This window comes from Typopeltis vanoorti, chromosome 2 (genome assembly GCF_054136105.1).
Source record: "Typopeltis vanoorti isolate ZY-2024b chromosome 2, IOZ_Tvanoo_1.0, whole genome shotgun sequence".
NCBI lineage: Eukaryota > Metazoa > Arthropoda > Arachnida > Uropygi > Thelyphonidae > Typopeltis > Typopeltis vanoorti.
The window spans coordinates 2,213,314-2,238,873 of NC_143550.1; the positions used below are offsets into that span (position 1 = coordinate 2,213,314).

General features: G+C 36.4%; 1 protein-coding gene across 1 annotated transcript in view; it reads right to left on the minus strand.

Annotated features, from left to right (window-relative positions):
* LOC150108781 (protein-lysine N-trimethyltransferase SMYD5-like) overlaps positions 1-25,560 on the minus strand; it is a 397,190-nt gene that overhangs the window by 169,067 nt on the left and 202,563 nt on the right. The window contains exon 7 of the mRNA XM_090414210.1: positions 9,959-10,029. Within this exon, the coding sequence (XP_090270336.1) occupies positions 9,959-10,029 (71 nt within the window). The remainder of the gene's footprint in view (positions 1-9,958; positions 10,030-25,560) is intronic.

Consider the following 25,560-nt stretch of genomic DNA (forward strand, 5'->3'; position numbering starts at 1 on the left):
TTGTTTTTCATGCAGTTAAACACAATAACCATTTCCAATCTATGGATTGTACGTCCTCTATTTAAAAAAAATTCTTGAATAAGAAATTTTCATGTGCACAAACGAAGTACAAGGCTATTATTACCAATGTCTTATCACTACATGTAAAAAGTGAAATATCGGAAGATCTGAGGAATGTAAAATATTGTTGCATATCCATAGATGCATCTAATCATATTGATCTTAAGATTGTACCTATCAATGTGAGGTATTTCACTGTTGATAAAGGGATTTCAACAGAAATATTAGAATTTTCTAGCCTTCCTGGAGAAGCTTCTGATCTAATTTGTGATCACATTTTAAATGCTGCCCAAAAATATATTACTGATAAAATAATAGGCATTTCAGCAGATAATACCAACACAAATTTTGGTGGATTAAAAAGGAAAGGTAAAATTAATGTTTTTACTAAATTACAAAACAAATTAAACAAGAAAATTAATAGGTGTAGGTTGTGCAGCTCACATTATACATGATGCTGTACAAACTGCTGCCGATATCTTACCAATAGATATTCAAACAATTCTGGGTAAAGTTTTCCAGCATTTTCACAAATTCACTGTCAGAGTCGAAAGTCTAAAATCTTTTTGTGATTTTGTCGAAACTGAATACAAGACTATTTTTTGGTCATAGCAAAACACAATGGCTTTCACTGCAGCCATGTTTAATTCGTTTTATTGAAATGTATGATGGGCTTAAATCCTATTTCTTGTCTCAAGATAAATGTCCAATTATTTTGAATATGTTTTTCAGTGATAAGAAGTCTTTCATTTATCTTCTATTTTTAAAAACTCAGATGAAAATGTTTTCTGAGGCAATCACGCGAATCTAAAGAGAATATGCTACAGGTTGTGAGGTAAAAAAAGAGATAGACATTCTTATTACGAAAATTTTATTGCATGAAAATGAGAAGTGTTTACCCAGTGAAGTGAAAATTGAAATGAAAAATCTTTGTGAAGAAAGTTTAATGACTGAATCATCATTTAGAGACAACATCTCCAATTTCTACTTCACTGCAATTCAATATATTCAAGAATGGACTCAAAATCAGTTTAGTGTATTTACTAAAATGGAATGGGCTTGCTTGAACATACCTGTATCTTGGGAAAATTTAATGGAATGTGTCAAAGAAATTAAGACTATCTTACCAAATTTCAACTTAAATGAAGAGAACTTATTTGATGAGTACAGCCATGTTAAAATGTATGCAACTCAGTATAAAATTAATGAATGGAATAATGCAGTTGTAAACTTGAGGATAGGTGGAAAGAAATCTTTGGTCATTTTAAAAAGGAACAAATTACTTACACTGAGATAGCTTCAATTATAAGTTTTTGTTTGACCTTACCAGGATCAAATGCTTCTATTTAACGAATTTTTTCATTGATGAATTCATTATGGACAAATGAAAGGAATCGCTTGCAACTGGACACAGTTAAATCTATCATGCTTGTTAAAACCCATTACAGAAACATGTCATGTTCAGAGTTTTTCGATATTGCATCTAAGAATCGACAACTCTTGCACAAAATCCATTCTTCGACCAAATATAATAATGATTCTGCAAGTAGCAGTAAAATGGGACAGGCAATGACCAGCTGTAATGTACAAGAAGAGGCAGAATAAGGAAGAGAGGAGGTATATATTCAAAATTAATTATAAATTTGTTTTTATTTTTTTTTAATTTTTAAATAAAATAAAATAAATTAAATAAATTTATTTTTCATATAATTTCAGATATTATGCATCTACACAATACGCATAAGGCTCGTGTTGTTTATATTTTATTGTATTTACATTGTAGTTCCCGTTTTATTGACATATTAACATTTTATATCTTTATTCTGTGTCTTTATATATCATATACTTATTAATGTTTGATTTAAGTGTTATGTGTTTAAGTATTGTCATCTGTGTTTAAGTGTTGTTATTAGAATTCTATTTATTTGACGTATGTATAAACATTTATGTTATTTACATTAACAAATCAAATCAAATCAAATTCAAATTCAAATAAATATTTAATTTTTTTATTTTAAAATACATAATGTTAACGAATAAAATTTATTTCTCTTAACCCTTAATTCTACAAAATTTATTGTGTCCCAGTTTTTTGTTTTCAAAAAATGGGATCCCTATACATGGTGAATATGTCTTCCATTTCCACAGCCTTATTAACATCTAACCCAATCAACACCTGATACACCACTGATTCTTTCACTTCCAATTCTCTTAATACAGGTCCCTGGGTTACTGACGACCCGACTTACGGTGTTCCGTACTTACGAACAAGCTCCCACGGCTCCCCATAAGGATAATCAATAATTAAATAATGAAATTAATAATTCGGGAACTAGTTTCTTTCATGCATGTAAACAAACCTGCACTTTGCCGCATTATTAAAGCAGCTCTTCCTGTTATTTGGAAGTCAAATTTAAGGGCTTGGTCACACTTGCCATGTATGAAGATTGGTTCTTGAACTGTTTTATTCCTGGTGTGGAACATTATTGTTCATAAAGAAAAATTCCCTTTAAAATTCTGCTTGCTGCTTGTGCTGGACAATGCTCCTGGACATCCAACATCTTTAGATGACCTTCACCCTAATGTAAAGGTCGTATTTTGCCACCCAACACTACATCGTTACTACAGCCAATGGACCAGGGAGTTATTTCTGCATTTAAGGCTTATTACTTATGGCATACATTCCTGCAAGCATTCAGGGCTACGGAAGATGATGTGATGACCTTGAGAGTGTTCTGAAAGAAATATAACATCCATGATGCCATCAAAAACATTGCTGATTCTTGGGAAGAAGTGAAACAATCAAAACAATTAAAGGAGTGTGTAACAAACTGTGCCCTCAATTCTATGATGATTTTCATGGCTTCACAGAAGACATCCCCGAAGTCAGAAAAGCTGTGGTGAATAGTGGCAATGCACTGCAACTGGACATCAATGAAAATGATGCCAGTGACATCCAATCTTGTGAAGTCCCATTCACAAGAATTAACCAATGAAGACCTTATGGAGATAGAGAAGCAGCTGATAGAAATACAAGAACACGAAGAATCAGAAGATTCAGAGGCAAGAAAGTTTACAACAAAAGAATTAACTGAAGCCTTTCATCTCATTGAAGCAGGATTTGCTAAGCTTGAGGAGTAAGATCTTAACATTCAGTGGTTTATAAAAGTTTATTGTGCAGTTAGTGAAAGCATCAGCTGCTGTTACAAGGACATTTATGATGAAAAACAGAAAAGGCTGTGCAAATAACCATAGATACCTTTTTCAAAAAACTAACTTCAGTGCTAAGCTCCCCCCTTCTCCAGAAACAGAATCAAATCCTGATTCTCCAGCAACAGGTCCATCCTCTCTAGCACCAGTTCCATTATCATCTTCCAATTAATGTTAGCCTCCCTTCTTGCCTCGGCAAGACACTGATGCGACTGTTAATGTTCTTGTTTGAAATTTTTCTTATCTGCTATCTAAACATTTTGTATGAGTTTGTTTTTATATTCTGTTTGTTTGAAATTAAAAGAAAGAGCACAATAGTTTCTGTAACTTATTATTACAGTACAGGGGTATTATTATTATTAGCACTGCATATGCGCTGTTCATCAGGGATCCGGGTTACATACAAATCTGACTTAAAGATGTTCTCTGGAACGTTTCTCGTTCGTAACCCGGGGACTGCCTGTACTTGCCTCCATTCTATATATTGAACTGCATCATTTACTCCAATATGATATACACTGATAAAGTGCTCATTCAATAATTCCACTATATTCTTTGCAATGGTAACTCTTTTCTTTCTTTACCATGCTCATCATCTTTCTAGCTTGCACTTTATACTCTTCATGGATCTCACCACCACCAACTGTCTTGTACCTCCTGTATAGCATTTTCTTTTCCAACACAGCTTGCTTGATTTCACTGTTCATTCCTTCATTCATTTTGCTCCTACTCTATTTACTTGCTTAACCCTTGGTATGTAGTTATACATTGCTTGTGTTGGATATTGTCTTGTGAAGATCCATGCACCGTCAACATCTTTTCTGCTGAGTTCATCTACCCAACGTACTGATGCTGCCTGACTACACAGCTTACTATAATCACCCACTTTATACTTCCGCATATATTCATTTTTATCAGTAATCTTTTCTTGTTTCACCATTTCCCACACAAGTACCTCTCAATCACTCTCTCACCAACCAGTGGCAGTGTCAACACCTCATCAGCAACTATATCTTCTGAAGTTATCACCAAATAAAAAACACTAAAGCCTCTAGATGCTTTAGTCACATGCTGCTTAAGATATTTATCTCTCTGAAACTCAATAAACTCACTTTTCTTGTTCCCATATACTATCTCCTCCTCCTTCCATTCTACATTCCTGTAATTAAAGTCTCCCATTAGGATCGCCTTCTTTTTACATGCCCAACCAATTTACCTAAAGATTTTTGCAATCAGTATTCTTTATATTCCATGGCCTATAACAGCATCCTATTATATACACTAGCCTGTTAATTTCATCTTCACACCACACAGATTCAAAATCTGTGCATGCACTATCAACTTCCACACTTTCTGGACACAAGTCCTCTGCAATCTTTAACAGCACTCCACCTCGTCTTTTCACATTCCTATGCTCCTGGAAAATTATATATCCTTCCATTTCTATTCCTGACATCACATCCTCCTCAGACAACCAAGCGTCACTTATTCCAATTATCTTTGGGCATACCAACTCACTCAATACAACAAACTCAGCTCTCTTATTTCAAATACTACTCCTTACATTCGTGTACAAATATAATAATCCCTGTGTCTTTGAGGCCATTCTACCAGCACCAACATTCTTTACTCTAGCTGCTATACCACACCTCTCTCTTTGGTCTGACCACTCCTGTTTCCCTGATCCTGACTGATTCCATTCCTACCATTTCATCCTCACCTTTATGCATTCCATCACCTTGTGCTGCTACAACTATATCTTCAACCTCATATCCATCTTCCATCTGTTGCACAATCCATTTAGCTGTGCTATCCTTCTTCCCAAGTACACTGATCATTTACTACATTAACTTCTTGACTCTGTGACTTCTCTAACCTTTATTTCCTCTTCCCTTTTATAAGGTGGCAATTACCTCTCCAGCTGCTGTACTGCATGTAATGATGGATGACTTTCTTTTCTTAGAATTCTCTAGGTGGAACTGCTGAAAGAACTTCCTTCATCTACATTCTCCTTTACATTAATTAACTTAGAGAGGATGATCTAGTCAACTTTAATGCAATCAATACACAGTCCTGTCCATTTCTTGGAGGAAAGATCATCTCATTTCTCATTATTCAGATAAGAACAGAGCCCTTCATATTACAAACATTGCATCTACATCTGTCTCAGACTCTTCTTCTTTGGCTCTTAACCTTACTATTCTCCCATACAGCTGCCAACTTTCTACATATACTAAAGATGTTCTATCTAAGATCTTGACTAACATTAACAAACCTAGATGCAGCAAAGAGTGAGGTGCCAGCAGAGTGTATGAATGATGTTTTGAAGAAGCTGCTAAAAATACATGGTCATACATTCATAGGATTGGACAAGGTCAAAGCCTTACAAGAGATAGGTGCCAGAACAGTGTTGCTAGCTAAAGAGTTAGAGTTGCAAATGAAGAAATGGTAAAAATTAAAGAAAATGAAAATGAATGGTGAAAATGAAGTAGGGAGGTTAGCAGAAGAACATCTCTCAAATGAGGGCCTTTAGAGCTAAAAGTGGAGAAAGTTGCAGAAGAAAAAAAAGAAGAACAAGCAGTCAAACATTCTAAAGAATGTGTATATTGAAAAAACTGGTAGAGGTACATCTATTAACAAAGTAGTTCAGTTGTTTGAGAAACAGACCTTAACATGGAAAAAATGATCAAAATAGACAGAATGATGCAAGCTGCAATTGCCTGCTCAAAGAAATTTATGCAGAAAAGGCAAACTGTGCAAGATTAAGTTGATGTAATGTGTACATTTTTAAAGAAGTCCACTTCTGCTGTTACCTCACCCACCTGAAGATGAGCCTAGACTTTCCACAAGTTATGCATATGTCAAACCATCATCAGAAAACACTGATTTAATTCCTGAATTTGAAAAATTTGGTGTTGATGATCTAGCCTCTCCTTAACTCATCCAATTAATAAAGCAGCAGATTTAAAGAATTAATCTTTTTCCATTGGTTTCCAGCATATTATTTTACTGATAAGTGCAGAGAAATACTGCACATTGATGTTTCATTATAGCACAGTACGTACAGAGTAATTTTATGTTATAATTTGTATATTGTATTATTTCACTATACAAAAAAGTGCAATTTAGTGAAAATATAATTGGCACTGCTAGCATGCAAAGATGGATGTAATGCATGGCACGAGCTGTTAAAAAACAAAGTATTAATAGTTAAGAAAGATATCAATGTGTTTATTTCATAACAATACTGAATTTTATGTTTGTGCTATTTATGATTTTTTTTTTTTTGTATGATTGTGTGGTACTTTGTTAGAACTTTACTGTCTCAGTATTGTCTCCATGTGTATCAATTGTATTCAACATGCAACCACCAGTTTTAGCACACCTATCACCCCCACCACCACCATTTAAAGACTACGATATTCATAGCATAGTTGATGATTTTGTAGTTTGCTATGCATGCAGAATGTACATATTCCATTGTATAAAAATGTGACAAGTGCGAGACAGGAATGTGTATGTGTGCATGAAATGTAAGCAGTGGGAGGCGTTTAGAGATATAAGTGTCTCAATCTTGGGATTTAGCGGTGGCAGAGATAATGCTTCAGAAATGGGTGATCTGCTCACATCACCAAAAGTTTGGGGATGAGCAGTGTATGAGAAGATACAGAAAATGTTTAAAACTTATATATAGTTTTACCCTTGAGAACTCTAGCAGACGGAGATGGTTTGTCTGATGGCCATGATTGTATTTGTGAATGTCAATTGAAAACAGAATGTGTGGAGACAAAAATAGAACTCCTGAGAAAGGAAATGGAAGAAATGAATACTGAGTTGAGGAGGGTGAATGAAGATCTTGGGAGGATAGATAGGTTAGCCAGGGTGAGAAGAATGAGAGTACGTGTAGGAGAACAGCATCAGAGAACAAGGCAGAGACAGAGAGAAAGAAAATGGAAGAGATTGGGGATAAGAAAAAATTGCAGAAAGTCAAAAGTGTGTAGGAACAAGGCATCAGAGAATATGAGACTTCTGGGATAGAGAGATGAGAGGGAGAAGGGAGAGAAATGAGAGAGAGAGAGAGAGAGATTGGAAGCCATAAGATTCGGGCATGCCAATGAGAGAAGGATGAATAAATCTGTTTGGAGTATCAATAATTAGAGGTGTGCAGAGTAGAGTAGAATGCCAGAGGAGGGCTTCAATGGTGGAATGATCAACAGTGTGGCAATGGCAGTGTAGAGGAGCTGATAGTAAAGTTTATGACGAATGACCTGACAGGTAGTGTGAATTGTATAGTGCAAGATTTGCAGTTGATATTAGACATATTGCACCTATAATGTGGAAAGATAATCAGTGTGTTGCCCCAGTATAATAATGCAGAGTGGAATAGAAGATGACAAATGAGATGATAATGTGCAGGGAAAAGAGGTCTGGAATATGTGGATGTGTGGAGTTGGTTTAAAGATAGAAGAGAGCTGTATGCAAGAGATGGATTACATTTGAATGCAGAAGGGTGCAGGCATCTGGAGAAACTGTTGTTTTCTGGGAAACTAGAATTGCACAAGTGGAATGTTGCAGGAATGGACTCATGTGGGGATAGTGACTTGAAGCGAGAGGGTATACACTATATTATAGAGCCAGGTGAAGTATAAGGGGAGTAATAATGGCTATAACTAGTAATATCCTGGTTTTTATGTATACAAATGTTAGGATCATTAGGAATAAAGGGAATGAGTTTGTTGTATTGAATATGACTCAGTCTCTCCAAAAGTTGTTGGTAGCAGTGAAACTTGATTAACCAAGGAGGATGTTCTAACAGAGATAGAAATTGAAGGGTATAGCATATTTTGGCAAGATAGGGAAGATAAATGTGGTGGTGGTGGAGTATTACTCATAAGAGATGAATTCTGTGCTCTCAGGGTGGAGAATCTCATTTGAAATAACAGTAATGGCTTTGAGATTCTGGTGTATAGGATTATACGTTGATTATCCAGCATCGTGTTGTTTAAAGAAATTAACAACATAGATTAGATAATAACTAAAAATTTTTCCAAAGTTAAATCGGCATCTTCAGAGATTAATATACTGGTATTAAACTCGTGTGCCCACAGGCACACTTTAATAACAAAGATAAAACAGGAGAGATACAGAAATATTCAAAGTCCTATAATTACACCACCTATTGGCTTTGGTTGGGTGTTCTTGTCTATTTGGCTGACATAAGAGAGGCTTTTCATATAAGTCGCCTCCCATGCAAAAACCATATGGGTAATTCTTGGGATATACAGATGAGATGCTTCATTCTCACTTGGAGGAGTTATACTGGATGAAGTGGAGAAAGCAAATGATCTTCATGTAAATTTAGATAGAAATTTGAAGTTAAGAGAACATATTTCAAATGTTAGTGTAGTTTTGAAGACTGCTGTAATGTTGAAGAGAGTATTGACCATGAGAGATAAAAGTATGCTATCCCATTGTATAGAGCTTTGATCAGACCACAGTATTTCTGTGTTTAGATCTGGTCACTAGGATATGAAAGAGATGAAGTAACCTTGGAGATGGTACAGAGATGGATATCAAAAATGATATCAGAACTTTACAATGTTGATTATGAGGATAGACCTGGATAGAAGACAAATGTAGAGGTATGACTGAGGCATTTAAGCTGTTGAAGTGTTATTATCATGTTAACACTGAGAAGATTTTCACATGGTAGAATGATGTGGAGTAGAAGCAAAAACAAGGGGCATCCCTAGAAGATGCAAGAGGGAATGATGAGTAAAAGAGAGTAAGAGATATTTATTTTATTTTTTGCATGGAAAATAGAAGGAACATGGAATGCATTGCCTGAGAGAGTAGTGAATGTGTAGGCAGTGGATGTGTTTAAGGAGTGGTATGATAGATTTGGTATTGACCTTCAACGATGAGACTTGTGACTCCATGGAGTTCAGAAAATTAATAATAAAAACAGACCTACACATTTTTGCATCAGGCATGTTAATATGTTCTTATGGTTTAATTGTGTAAACCATAAAGACAGGTTGTTAAGCATGCCCTTATGGTTTACACAGTGATTTCCGGATCATGACCTTCTTGGCTTACAACAGGATCATCAGAACTGAACCCCCATTATAAGTCGAGACTATTAATTGTACACACACACACAATATTCTTTTTTATGTTTATTCTCACTCACACAAACTTAATTTGATCCTAAGAGTATCATTTTTTACTTGGCTGTCTCACAACTGCATACAAGGAAAGATTCTATTCTCCATGTACTTCATTGCTGTTTGATTTTGTAATGTCAAACTATAATATGATGAAGATGGTTTGTGATACAAGTACCAATATATCCATACTTTACCTGGTCTTAGTTCATTAAATTTTCAACTAAAATTTCATGTAAGTATTCTAATCAATAACATCCATTCCTTCATCAAAATATCCAGGTGATTAAGCTTCCATTATAACACAAAGCAATGACATTGCTTTGTGCAATGACAATTGCACTTTCATTGCACAATTGCAATTGTGCAATGAAAAAAAAAATATTTAAAAAGTAATCCTAATATATGTACATTAATATCAGTTTCAATAATGACCTAGCAGAACACTGAGAAGTTAGTTTTCAGACCTTTTCACATAATCACTTCAATAAAAGAAAAAGAATAACAATTTTCATTATTACCTTGTTCCTACACCTTGACCATTGGTTCCTACAAGGGCTATTAAAGAACGAAATCCTTCAGGTGTAAACCACTGTTTGCAAAAATATAAAATAAACAAATGAGTTCTAAAAATAGCATCTGTCAAATAAAAAATTAATCACTAACTAAAAAAAAAAAAATGCATAAACAAGCAGTTTTTAAAAGTGATTATGTTATGTCATTTATCAATAGTTGATCAGTTAGGTAAGGCAATGTGTAGCATTTCATTAATTGGTAACCCTCAAGCCTAGTTTTAATTGTTAAGAAAGAACAAAAGTTAACATCCCTCAAGAATAATGATTTATTGTAGAATTTATTGTTGAAGACTTACTGAGTGGGGTGCTTAAGGGTCAAAGCTGTATAACTGAGAGGAGACCTCCACATAGCCTTTAAAGGAATGCGGAGAACCTACTAGGGCTTCTGACCTAATGTCCAATCCTCACCTTCTCGTGGTGCACCTTGTTGGGTATCTACTTGGATACTGAACAGACGAGGATGGGCTGGCAATTTGGGATTTAGCCAACCAATTTGTATTTTTACTGGCTTAAACCAAAAGATATAAATGATGGTACAACATGATAAAATTTCATGCCGGCTGGGGCGTCGCCCGGTTAAACAAGGCCCCCAGGGAACCAGGGCGAACAGCGAAAAGTCAACTACTGGAACAAATCTGAAAACAAACCCCAACTCAACATCACCAGAGTTAAAGATCAGTACCATCAACGTAAGAAGCCTGAATGGCAGAGAAATGGAGCTAGCTGAGGAATTAGATAAGTACCAGATCGACATAATAGGGGTGACTGAAACAAAAAAGACCAAAACTGGTGAGATCTTTCTGAGCAATAAATACAAAATGTTATATTCAGGCAATGACAATCAAGGAAAAGAAGGAGTAGCCATAGCATTCAACACAAAATACGAGGCTAATCTTCTTGAATGGCAGTCATCGTCTCAAGTAGAGTAATGTGGGAAAATATGAGAATGGGGAACTGGACAATGAGACTTATTTGTGCCTATGGTCCCACAGAAGGTTCTACTAAGGTAGAAGTGGAGGAATTTTTTGAGGCTTTAGAAAAAGCAACTGACACAATGAAAAATGAAAAGTTAGTCCTTGTTGGGGATCTAAATAGCAGAGTAGGAAATGACTGTGAGACATACAAAACTATTTTGGGAAAATTTGGAGAAAAGAGAAAAGCTAATAATAATGGCAAATATCTGTTGGATTTCTGCTCAGGACATGGACTAGTTATTACTAACACCATGTTCCAACATAAAAATGTGCCCAAATTCACATGGAGAGAAGAGGCTAGGAATAAGCCAGTGGATTGCAGGGGGATATTCAGTTGTTTGCGGATGATGCGAAGCTGGGAAGGATTATTAGTAATAGTGCAGATGTGGTAGCCCTGCAAGAGGATTTAAATAAGCTAGATAGATGGGCAAATGAATGGGGGTGTCAGTTTAATGCAGCAAAATGTAAGGTCTTGAGGTTTGGGAAACATCGATGGGATGCTGCATACTCTATGGGAGGACTTATACCGGAGGAAGTAGGGGAGACAAGAGATCTGGGGTTGATGATTGATAGAAACCTGAAGTTTAGGGGACATATTGCAAAGGTGGTGAAGGTAACACAGAGGATTGCTGCTATTATGAGAAGGACACTGACCTGCAGAGATAAGAGGGTTATCATTCAGTTGTATAAGTCTCTGATCAGACCACACTTGGACTATTGTTCTCAGATTTGGTCCCCAGGATTTGAAGGGGATAAATTAACTGTGGAAAGGATACAAAGACGGATGACAAAGATGGTTTCAGGACTGTACAAGGATAGTTATGAGGATCGGCTGAGAGAATGTGGACTGCAGAGTTTGGTGGATAGAAGAAGGAGAGGTGATGTGATTGAGCCTGTTAAACTGTTGAGAGGTGGTTACAGGGTTGACACTGGGGAGTTCTTTCGCTTTGTTGAACAGCAGGAAGGAGTGATGACAAGAGGGCATCCCTGGAAGTTACGAAAGGAAACTGTGAGCAAGAGGGTAAGGAGCGGTTTCTTTGTGTGGAGGGTGGTTGAGCCGTGGAATGCATTGCCTGATGGAGTAGTGGGAGCGAGAACGGTCAGTGAGTTTAAAGAGTGGTATGATAGAATTTGTGTGTCTCATGAGGGACCTCCCCTCGATGAGTCTTGACAGACTTTATGTCTTAGGAAGGACCTCCCTCGATGAGTCTTTTGACTCCTTGGAGGCCTGAATAATAATAATAATAAGAAGAAGAAGAAGAAAAGTCTCATTGACTATATTATTGTTGATAGTGGTGTTTTCTCCCTGGTGCAGGACACCAGAGTGTACAGAGGATTTGAAATTGGAAGTGATCACTATTTAGTCTTGAGAAGGATAAAATTGAATTTCATATTGAAAAGAATAACCTGTAAGAAAGTTTTAAAGTGAATAAAAGTTGAGCAGCTCTCAGATGTGAACTGTTGACTAAAATACACAAAGATTATTGAAGAAAAAATGAAAGAGTTTGAGAACAGGAATCAAATCTTGGAGATTCAGTTGCAAACTCTGAAGAAAACATTGATTGATTCTGCCAGAGAAGCATGTGGTGAGGTTGTCTGTAAGGATAAAAAAATCAGAACTCCCTGGATGACACAGGAAGTTAAAGAGGCAGTGAAGGAAAAGAAGAAAGCATATCAAAAGTTCCTGTCAAATAAGTCAGATTGCACTCTTAGAGAATATAGAGACAAATGCAAGAATGCTAAACACTGTGTAAAACTAGCTAAACAAAAGTCATGGGAGGACTTTGGCAAGAATATAGAAAATAAATATCAAGAAGGTGGCAAAATATTCTGGAGGTTGTTGAAGAAGCTTAAGAATGGAGGAAAGAGTGATGCAAAAGGAATTAGAGATGATAAAGGTGACATGAAAACAGGAGAAAAAAAAATATCCTTGAAGTATGGAGTAATTACTTTGAAAAACTGCTAAATGAAACAAGCAGTGATGACAGCACAGTGGTAAAAAACACTGACCAGGCATGCAGTCAGGAATACATATCCATACTTGAAGCAGAAAAAGCCATCAAAGGCTTGAAATGTGGAAAGGCAGCAGGAGTAGATGATATTCGACCAGAAATGCTGAAGTATGGTGGTATAAGAGTCTTACAGTGGCTGCACTGCATAGTTCAGAAAGCCTGGACAGAGGGACAAATTCCCGATGATTGGAATAGAGCTCTCATAGTACCCATATATTAAAAGGGAAATAAAACTGCATGTGAGAATTACAGAGGTATTTCCCTACTGAGTGTTCCTGGCAAGATCTATGCAAGTATACTTGAGAAACGGTTGAGAAAAATTGTGGAAGAAAATCTTGGTGAAGAACAAGCTGGATTCAGGCCAAATAGAGGCTGTCAGGATCAGATCTTCACTTTACGACAAATAGTCGAGTAAGCATGGGAATATAACAAAGATCTGTATTTAAGTTTTGTAGATCTGGAAAAAGCATATGATAAGGTGCCAAGAGAGAAGCTATTCAAAACACTACAGTTGTATGGTGTCAGTGGGGCATTATATCAAGCAATACTTAGTCTTTATTTGAGTTGTAAGTCAGCAGTTAGAATTGAAGGAAGTATAGGAAGATGGTTTAATGTTAAATCTGGTGTGAGACAAGGATGTACATTATCCCCTCTGTTATTCATTATCTATATGGATCACATTATGAAGGAAAGTGGTATTAAACATGATATCAAAATTGGAGATGTTAATGTCAGCTCTTTGCTTAATGCAGATGATGTTATACTTCTAAATAAATCCGCTACAAATCTGCAAGATTCTCTGACTAAATTGAATAACTGTTGTAATAGATATGGTATGAAGGTCAGCAATAAAAAGACAAAGAAAATGAAAATAGGCAGAATCATTGAAAATGTCAACTGTGTTGTGAATGCAGAACCTGTGGAACAAGTAAAACATTTCAGCTATTTAGGCACGATTTTTACTGAAGATGGTAAATTAAATATAGAAATAGACAACAGAATCAACAAAGCTGGTATGGTGGGAAGTCAATTGAATAAATTCATATGGAATAAGAGAGAAATTAGTCGGAACACTAAATTAGCTGTATACAAGACAGTGTTCAAACTAGTTTTAACTTATGGATCTGAGAGCTGGGTCAGAAGTAAAACACTTGATCAAAGACTAGAGACCACGGATATGAGAGTCCTGAGAAAGATTATAGGCATGAATAGATGGCATCAGTGGCAATATCATATTAAAAACGAGGATATTAGGAAAGAACTTGACATTATCAGCATCCAGGAATGCGTTAGAGCTAATCTCAGGTGGTATGGTCACTTAAACAGAATGGGCGAGGAAAGATTAGCAAAACAAGTGTTCTCTGCCATGTTGGCAGCAAAACGACCCAGAGGAAGACCAAGATATAGGTGGATTGATACGGTACAAAGTGCTTTAGACGATAGAAATAAAAGATCTGATAATGTTGGAGTCTTGACAAGTAACAGACTGATTCGGAGGAAAATTGTAGATAGGAAATTAATAATGATGTAATTTTTTTCATGTAGTACTATCATATCCTGTACACCTCTTGAGGGTACATGGCAGGAATTTGATGATGATGACTTACTGAGTTATTTATGAAACAGAATGAAACTCAGGCAGGCAAGTCTTTATTTAGAGAAATATTTTATATGATGTTAAAGGAAATTGGAAGTATGCTCAAAAACAGAAAATTACACAATTCTAAGAGCCTTTTCTCTAATGCTTCTTTATTCAACAAGGAAAGTAGACAGAACTCTTTTAGCCCTGGAAATCAATGAATAGCTTGTCCGCATCCTTAGCTGCCAGTAATAGCCGAGTTATCACTGATTTGAAACTATGGGATAAATGAATGACAGACAACTACTCCATCTTGTGATCTGAAATCAGAGTGTGCATTTATATCTGGGGGGGGAGAAATAATCAAGTTTCCCTTCTCCAGAAATATGTAGTTTCTGTGATTAAAAACATTCTTTCTAGCATAAAAAAATTGAATAACTCAGAAAGACAACTGAAAAAAGCTCTAAGTGGCAAGAGAAATCAAATGTACAGCATTTTTATTCTGAAACCCCTACAAATAAGAATGGCTAACCTACCTTCGAAAAAGTCCATATTCTATTCTCACATCAAATGAAGTAATGAACACAGATCATATCAAATCAAACTGCAGTTGGTCTTCCAACTGCACTATGGAGGTGCAGTTAAAAAAAAAAGAATGCATCCAGTGATAAAGCAAGTGGCTGAAATTGGGTAATGCACATAAATTTTGTATCATTTATATCAGCCTGAAAAAGAAATCCCAAAAACAACGTGTGTGTTAATTTTGCTTAATTAGACATGAGTGACAATGAATTTTATTCTAAATTACTTTCAAGAAGATTAGTTAAGCAACATTGTTATGGGAGATTTTAACTTCAGTAGTATAAACTGGAGAGAGGAAGATGCATGTAGCAATAGGGGAATGGAATTTCTAGAATTCTTGAGGGACAAATGTCTTAGGCAACATGTAACAGAGGGAACAAGAGGTTCAAAAGTTTTGGATTTGGTCATGCATCAGAAGAGCTGATAATAACTGAGTTGACGTCTCTCCCACCAGTTGGAGAGAGTGACCATATGGTGTTGACTTGGAAAATGAATAAACATGCAGGAGTATCAAAGAGACGGGAACTTATGTGGAATTATAAGGCAGGTGATTATAATAGTCTTAGACGTCAACTTCGGGAAGTTTCATGGAGGGAGGAATTGGAAGGCCGGGATATCACTAGCGCGTGGGAAATTGTGAAAGAATATTTGTTATCAGCAATGGTAAGTTGTATACCACGAGTGAAGAAGAGGACGCAATTTGGAGTAAAGTGGATGACAAACAATATTAAACAGGAATTGCATGCGAAAAAGAGGCTATGGAAGAGATATAAGGAGACAGGTGAAGAGATGCATGAGGAATATAAGACACAGGCCAGAAGAGTGACTAGTGTGGTAAGGAAAGCGAAACTGGAATATGAGAGGAGATTGGCCCTAAGATCCAAAGAAAATCCTAGGGAATTTTTTAGCTATGTGGCCAGTAGGAGGAGAAATGACTGTGGAAGAATGATATTGTGGGATAAAAATGGGAATAGAGTGACTGATGCAGAGGACATAGTGGAATTGTTCAATGAACACTTTATTGGAGTATTTCATCCTAGAGGAGTCAGTTTTAATGCTAGAGGGATAGGACTGGTTCAAGGTCTGGAGGTACAGGAGGAGAGTGTGTTTCAGATACTGAGTACGCTGGATGTCAGTAAAGCTGTGGGACTGGATGGTATTTCACCACGAGTTTTGAGAGAATGTGCTAGGGAATTGACAGTGCCTTTAACGTGGGTTTTCAATGAAAGTCTGGCTTTGGCAAAGGTGCCCAGGGAATGGAAGGAAGGTAAGATAGTGCCATTGCATAAGGGTGGTAACAGACTGGAAGTGTCTAATTATAGGCCAGTCTGTGTGTCATCAGTAGTTGTTAAGATCTTGGAGAAAGTAGTGAGGAACCGTATACAGCATTAGGCAGATGAGGGTAATGTTATCTGTGAGAATCAACATGGATTTGTGAAAGGACGTTCTTGTTTTAGCAATATGCTAGCCGTTTATAATAAAGTTACAAGAACATTAGATGAGGGAAAGGCATATACTGCAATTTTCTTAGACTTGGCGAAGGTATTTGACAGGGTGCCACATGATAAGCTGATATTTAAGTTGCAGCACATGGGTCTGGATGTCAGGTTGGTCAACTGGATTCAGGATTGGCTGTCTGATAGATATCAGAGAGTTGTGTATGGTGGAGCAGTCTCCAGGAGGCAGAGGGTTACAAGTGGGGTCCCACAGGGCTCGGTACTAGGACCTATATTGTTTAACCTTTATATCAATGACATAGCCAGTGGATTGCAGGGGGATATTCAGTTGTTTGCAGATGATGCAAAGCTGGGAAGGATTATTAGTAATAGTGCAGATGTGGTAGCCCTGCTAGAGGATTTAAATAAGCTAGATAGATGGGCAAATGAATGGGGGTGTCAATTTAATGCAGCAAAATGTAAGGTCTTGAGGTTTGGGAAACATCGATGGGATGCTGCATACTCTATGGGAGGACTTATACCGGAGGAAGTAGGGGAGACAAGAGATCTGGGGTTTATGATTGATAGAAACCTGAAGTTTAGGGGACATATTGCAAAGGTGGTGAAGGTAACACAGAGGATTGCTGCTATTATGAGAAGGACACTGACCTGCAGAGATAAGAGGGTTATCATTCCGTTGTATAAGTCTCTGATCAGACCACACTTGGACTACTGTTCTCAGATTTGGTCCCCGGGATTTGAAGGGGATAAATTAACTGTGGAAAGGATACAAAGACGGATGACAAAGATGGTTTCAGGACTGTACAAGGATAGTTATGAGGATCGGCTGAGAGAATGTGGACTGCAGAGTTTGGTGGATAGAAGGAGAGGTGATATGATTGAGACTTTTAAACTGTTGAGAGGTGGTTACAGGGTTGACACTGGGGAGTTCTTTCGCTTGGTTGAACAGCAGGAAGGAGTGATGACAAGAGGTCATCCCTGGAAGTTACGAAAGGAAACTGTGAGCAAGAGGGTAAGGAGTGGTTTCTTTGTGTGGAAGGTGGTTGAGCCGTGGAATGCATTGCCTGATGGAGTGGTGGGAGCGAGAATGGTCAGTGAGTTTAAAGAGTGGTATGATAGACTTTGTGTGTCTCAGGGGAGGACCTCCCCTCGATGGGTCTTGACAGACTTTATGTCTTAGGAAGGACCTCCCTTGATGAGTCTTTTGACTCCTTGGAGGCCTAAATAATAATAATAATAAATCATTCATGAAATAATCACATTCAATGTATATGTGAATCCAATGTTTGTCCTAAATTAAGCTTTAATGTTTATTAATCCTAGTTTGATATCATTTTACAGTATACTTATAGTTTCTACACTTAGGAAGCAGAAAAAAAAAATCTTCACACATATCACCAATTTATAATAAGACAGTACAATTATTATTATAAAATACAAAAAATGGCAGCATGTGCCTTTCTTTGCTGGTTATTTTATCATAAAAGAATCAAATCACTAAAACAAGAGCACCCCCTTTAACAAATCCCTGGTGACTTTCACAAATAATATTACCCTCCTCTGCCCAGTATTCTATATAATCCCATAATACTTTCTCCTAAATCTTAACAACCACAGAAGAAATACAAACTTATATAGTTTGATGCCTGCATTTTACCACTACCTTTGAGCAATGATGCTATCTCACCCTTCTTCCACTAACTAGGCACTTGCTCCCTGTAGCTATGCTTTCATTGAGCAGCCAGGTGAATGGAACTGTCAGTTACTAAGTACACACTGAAATTCCATCCAGTCTCTGCCTTATTGTTCTCCAGAGTACTTAGTATTTGAAACATACTCTCCTCATGCATTTCTAAGCCTTCAATCTTTTCTATTCATCCAGCAATAAAACTTACTTTCCAGAATGAATTGCCCCAATATCATTAAAAGAGTTCCACTTTAAAGAGATCATTAAAGAGTTCCACTACATCACCTTCACTAGTCACTTTGCCTCCTTTTCCATATAATATGGCCATTCGTCCACAATCACATCAACTCCAACTGGCCACATAATGAAAGAATTCCTTAGGATTTTCTTCGAATAGTAGAGGTAAACTCACCTTATATTCCATTTCTGTCTTCCTTACTATACTAGTCACTTTCCTGGCCTGAGTCTTATATTCCTCTCCACCTCTCTCTCTCTCTCTTTATACTTTTTTCAGCAACCTCTATTTCATCCACAATTCCTGTTTGATTTCATTGGCATCCACTTTACACCAAGTCATTTTATCTTGTTCAATTGAGGAATGCTAGTTGCCATTACTGTTGATACGAGTAAATATTCCCTCACTAGCTCTCATGTACTGCTTATATTTCCTTCTCCCTTGCAATCCCTCCATCCATGGAACTTCCCCAAGTTGATTTGAAAGATTATAGTGATGTGTCTAATAATTCCACAATAATTCCTTTCTCCTCAGAACTTCTGCATGTCTATTCAGCCTCAAAGTCAACTGCATGGTCACTCATCAACAGAGGGAGCAACTGATATTTCAGTTATAATCAGCTCCACTGATGCAAGGACCAAATACAAAATGTTGATACTCATGTTCCCTAACCAAATGACTCAGGCAAACAGGTAGTAGATTACATGTTGCCAGAGACATTTGTCTCTCAAGAAATCCTGAAATTCCATTCCCTTACTACTGTATGGCGCTTCCTCCACCCAATTATTATTATTTTTTATTATTTGTCATCTCCAGGGAGTCCAAAGACTCATCGAGAGAGGGCATCTACTCTACAACTCTATCTCCACCACTCACAATCCACCAACTGACCGCAACTACATCAACGGCATCTATCGCCGACCATCACTACTAGTATTTCCACAGACAATCATAAACAGCTATGCCCACAGTGGGATTCGAACCCGCAGCCTTTTGGCTGGGGAATGGATACATTAACCACTCAGCCAGCCAGGCTGGCATTTCATGATTAACTTCGTGAAATTCATAAGGAAACCTAAGCCTGATTATTCAAATCAGGCTTAGGTTTGAATCAATGTCACTAATTCAACTTTTATTCCTGATTCTCCTAACATTTGTAAAAAGAAACATCAATGCATTGTCACCATTTCTATACCTATTATCATTCTTTCAAGACTCCAATTTGACAGGAATGAAAAGAGAAGAAGTTAGCTCTATTACATAAAAGAGGCTCTCAAAAGATTGTACTGTATATTATCTAATCTCACAAATGACTATCTTTTGAGCCTCTTTTATGTAATAGAGCTAACTTCTTCTCTTTTCATTCCTGTGAGACCCACCAGAGGTGTGACTTAAACAGTCTGGTCAAAGCCACTGGCAATTCCCTAGCAATTCTCATAACAGGTAAGCTGATATATCATCTATTCCTGTATCTAAATTTAAATTAAAGATAACATCCTTAATATTGTCATATCCAGCTCATCTACCACTATAATCAGTTATTGTTATGCTTGTTACTGCATCTTTGCTGGATGATACACCCTTGCAAAATGTTGATTCATAATTCAAATAACTAGTTTGCTTTAGTCAACTCCTTACCATTAGCTTTAATCAAAATTATTCTACCATAATCATTCTTATAGAAAGTTTTACCATTGGGTAACCAAGTATATTATACTTGATAAGAAATTATATTAATCCCCTACCCAAGAGTAAAGCAAACAAAGTTTACCTCAGAACTATCTTCGCAATTTGCCTACTTGTTATATGGAGGATGTTGGCTTTTGCATCAATTGCCTCAGTATCCCATAATGCAAAAAAGTTTTAACTCTTTAATTATGGAAAGGGCAACTGCCCAAACCAGTTTTGACCTTTGAGGTCTAATCAATGACAGCCTCATTAGTGACCGGCACTTCCCATAACAAGACCCAGGAAGATACCAAGGTTAAATCAATGCAGAACTAATATTTTCTATATAGGGTCATTTTAGGATCAAAGCCAAATAAATGAGAGGAGACCATCACATCGCCATTGGGAGAATGTGGAGAATGGACTGGGGCATCTAACCTAAGGTATAATCCTCAGCTTTGTGATGCACCCTGTTAGTAGGTATCTACTGGGCACAGAATGAATAAGGATGGGCTGGCAATTTGAGACTTAGACAACCAAACCGTACTCTTTATTGGCTTAAACCACAAATGCATACAATGGTACAACATGATGAGATTTCGTGCCGGCCGGGGTGTCACCCGGTTAAACAAGGTCCACTCTGTTTTTGTCAGAAAACCAGGGTGAACAATGAAAAGTCAGCTACTGGAACAAGCTCCAACTTAACACCTAGAAGAAGAAGAATAAACTCAACATCAGAAGAACTGAAAATAGAAACAGAAATCAAACTTGCAGAAAAATTAGAAAAGTACTTTTTTTTTTATTTATTTTTATTATTATCCCATGGTATTATTACACCAGATCATAGAGGTCAAGTTCATGTATTTTATACAGCACCGTTTTTGGGTTGTTATAGAGTTCACATCTTGAAATATTCATACAGTTTAGCAAATGCATTGGTGATGCTTCCTCGATGTTACAGATTTTGCAGGTGGGGAAGACTTTTATGCCATTGCTAAACTTGATTGGTCCTGTGTGGCCGGTCTTGAGGTGAGAGATCATTGTAGTGGCACTGCAATTAAACTTGGAGTTGATGGTAGCTCCTGGATTTTCTGGTAAGTACCAGTGGCGAGTCATGTCCTGAAGAATTGTTCTTTTTTATGTCTTCTTTTTGGGTGGTTTTAAAAAAGATCGAAATCTGTGGTATCACTTGACGTTGCGCCCATTTTTGCTACTTCATCTGCAGTTTCGTTTCCCTTTAATCCCACATGGGATGGGATCCATGGAAGATTATTTCAGAATCCTTATGTAGTATGTTTATGTTTTTTGCTATGTCTCTAAGTATTTCTTGATGGCTAGAGTAGCAGTTCTTAATAGTTTGAAGGGCTGCTAAGGAATCTGTGAAAAATATAAACTCCTTCAGGTTTTGTTTGTCTAAGTATTGCGGTGCAGTGCTAATGGCTATTAATTCTGCATGGTATGAGTTGCATCCAATACTGTTAGTTGTTTTTAGTTCTATATTATGAGAGCCACAGATGAGTATGCCACCCCCAGAATTGCCATTTGGATTTTTGGAGCCATCTGTGTAGATCTTTATTGAGTCAGGTCCATATTCCATTATTTTTGAAACCGCTAATGATATCAAGATTTCAGTGTTTTCTAGGCTTTTTTTTCTCATGTTTCCCTATTTCAGAGTTGATAACTATATTTTTCCTGTCTTGATTTGGAGGAAATGCTGGGTAGTCAGCTATTTTATTTGGACAATCCAAGGGAATTTTATTTTCTATGATTTCATGCAATGTTGATTTTTTCTTTATTATATTTGTTGGTTTCCAGTTTTTAAAAAGTTCACTTGTTCTATGATGTGCAAGGTTGGCTCTTTTTTCTACAAATTTGGTAAGATTTTCTTGCCACCTAATTTTTAAAGGAACAAGGTTGGATTCGAATTCAGCTATTTTTCCACATATGATTTTAGCTGCATTTTTCTGAATTTTTATAAGCTTGTCTAAACTGGTTTGTGATGTTTGCATCCAGATAGGCGAAGCATATTCCATTATGGGATGGATATAGGTATATGTGACTTTTAAGGTTTTTAGCATCGGCTCCCCACTCTTTACCTGAGATACTTTTCATGATATTTAGTCTTCTTTTTGCTCTGATTGCAACATTGTTGATATGTTTATTGAAGCTTAGAGATGGATCCAGAGTAACTCCAAAGTAATTGGGGTTTTCATTAAATGTAATTAGTTGACTGTTTAGCTTAATCGTTGGTCTCCACTTTCTGAGGTGGTTATTAATAGTAAAAAACAGATTTCTGATTTAGTAGGGTTAATTTTGATTTTTTGGTTTTCACAGTATGTAGCTAAACTTTTAATGGCTTTGTTTAAGTGACCTTCTGCTGTTTGTAGGTTGTTGTGAGCTGAGAATAGGACCAAATCATCAGCAAACATAGCTATCTTTGTTTCTTTATTTATATTTTTATCTAAGTCATTTAAGTAGATGGAAAAAAGGAGTGGGCTCAAAATGCTACCTTGAGGGAGTCCATGTCTTATTTCACTTTCTTGGAAAAGGCATTATTTATTTTAACTCTAATTGTTCTATTTCTTAGAAAGTCATAGATCCAGTTAAGAACTTTCCCTTCTATTCCAATATGACAAAGTTTGGAAAAGAGTTTCTGCCTCCACACCTTGTCAAAGGAATTGCTAAAAATGGTGGATTTGGTAGGTTTGGTCTGGAAGTTATCTTGAATTGTCTGGGTTAAATAGAAAAGTTGATCAATTGTTGAGTGATTTCTTCTAAAGACAGCCTGAAAATGTGGTAGTATACTATTTTTGTTTAGATAGTAATTCAAACGTTGGCGTATCATTCCATTAATTTGCCTGGAATTGAAGTCAGTGAAATTGGTCTATAACTTCCTGGTTGGTCTTGTGGTTTGTTAGGCTTTAAGATTGGTATGACAGAAAAGTACTAAATGGCTATAATTGGCATTACTGAGACAAAGAAGACAAAATCAGGTGTGACCTTACTCAGGCAATAATGATCAAGGAAAGAAGGAGTAGTGATAGCATTCAACACCAAACATGAAGATAATTTTGATTGGAAGGCAGTTTCAAGTAGTTATGTGGGCAAACTTCAAAATGGGGAAATGGACAATGAAACTTATTTTTGCCTATGGTCCCACAGAAGATCTTCTAAGAAGAAATGGAGAAATTTTTTTGATTGGTTAGAACAGGCAGTTGACGTAAAGAAAATAGAAAAAAATGGACCTTGTTGGAGATCTGAACAGCAGAATAGGAAATTAATCCCACCAGGCATATATGAACATTTTCGGAAAATTTGGAGAAAGGGCAAAGCTAATAATAATAATGGTATTTACTGGACCTCTTCTCATAAAGATGGTATTAGTCATTACTAAGCATGTTTCAACATATGGATGTGCACAAGTTCGCATGGAGAGAAGACACAAGAAATAAGAAAAGCCTCATTGACTATGTTATTGTTGAAAGTGATATCATTACTGATTCAGGATACAACAGTGTACAGAGGATTTGAAACTGGAAGTGATCATTACTTAGTACTAAGCAGAATAAAAATGGATATCACATTGAAAAGAAAGTTTTAAAAAGAATTAAAGTTGAGCAGCTTTTAAGGGTAAATTGTACAACTATACAAACATTATTGAAGAAAAAATGAAACAAATTGAAAACAAGAACCATACCTTGCAGTCTCAGTGGCAAACTATGAAAAAGACATTGAGTGATTCAGTTAGGGAAATATGTGGTGAAGTTGTCTGCAAGGATAGAAAAATAAGAAACCATGGTGGACAAAAGAAGTTAAAGAAGCAGTCCTGGAAAAGAAGAAAGCACACTAAATGTCCCTAACAAATAAGTTGGTAGATATCCTAAAAGAATACAGATAAAAACGTAAGCAAAAAGTAGCTAAACAAAAGTCATCAGAAGACTTTGGTAAGAGTATGGAAAATAAATATCAGGAAGGTAGCAAAATATTCTGGAGGCTATTGAAGAAGCTTAGAAATAGAGGAAAGAGCACTGTAAAGGAAATCAAAGATGATAAAAGTGACACAGAAACTGAAGATAAGGATATCCTAGACATCTGGAGTAATTACTTTGAAAGACTTAAACAAACCAAGCAGTGACAGAACTGTACTAGAAAAATTGAAATGCAGAAAAGCAGCTGGAGTAAGATGATATTTGACCAGAAATGCTTACATATGGAAGTATAAAAGTTTTACATTGGCTATACTAAGCGTTCTAGGTAAGATTTATGCAAGAATATTTGCAAAGAGGTTGAGAAAAATTGTGTACCAGAAACTTGGAGAAGAACAAGTGGGGTTCAGGCCAAATAAAGGTTGTAAAGATCAGATTTTCACTTTAAGACAAATAGTTGAGAAATCACAGGAATATGACCAGGATCTGTCCTTAAGCTTTGTAGATCTGAAAATGGCATATGACAAGGTGCCCAGAGAAACGATTTCAAAACATTTCAAATAGTATGGGGTGAATGGAACATTATACAGAGCAATACTAGTCTATATTTAAGTTGTAAGGCAGCAGTCAGAACTGAAGGAAATACAGAAAGATGGTTTGATGTAAAATCTAGGGGTAAGACAAAGATGCACATTATCTCCACTCTTATTCATAATCTATGTAGATTACATTATAAAGAAATGTGGTATTCAACCTGATATCAAAATTGGAGATTCAAACTTAGCTCTTTGCTTTATGCAGATGTGTTATATTCCTAAACACATCTAGTGCAAGTCTCCAGGATTCTCTAACTAAACTGAATAGCAGCTGTAACAAATTTGACATGAACACCAGTAATAAAAAGACCAAAACTACGGAAATAGGCAAGATAATAGAAAATCACAGTTGCATTCTGAATAGAGATCCTGTTGAACAAGTAAAATATTTCAGCTATTTAAGCACAGTTTTCAGTGAAGATGACAGGTTAAATCTGAAATAGACAACAAAATAAGCAAAGCTGGTATCGTGGATTGTCAAGCTGAATAAATTTATAAGGAATAAGAGAGAAATTAGCTAAAACACCCAACTAGCAGTATACAAGATGGTATTCAAACCAGTGTTAAATGGATCTGACAGGTGAGTTAGAAATAAAGCACTTGATGAAAGACTAGACGACTACAGATAGGAGGGTTCTGAGAAAAATTATGAAGTGAATTGGTGGCATCAATGGCACAATCGTATTAAAAATGAAGATATTAGAAAGGAACTTGACATTATTAGTATTCAAGAATTTTGTTGATGTGTCAAAACAGAGCTAATCTAAGGTGGTATGGCCATTTAAATAGAATGGGTGAGGGAAAGGTTAGCAAAACAAATGTTTGATACCAA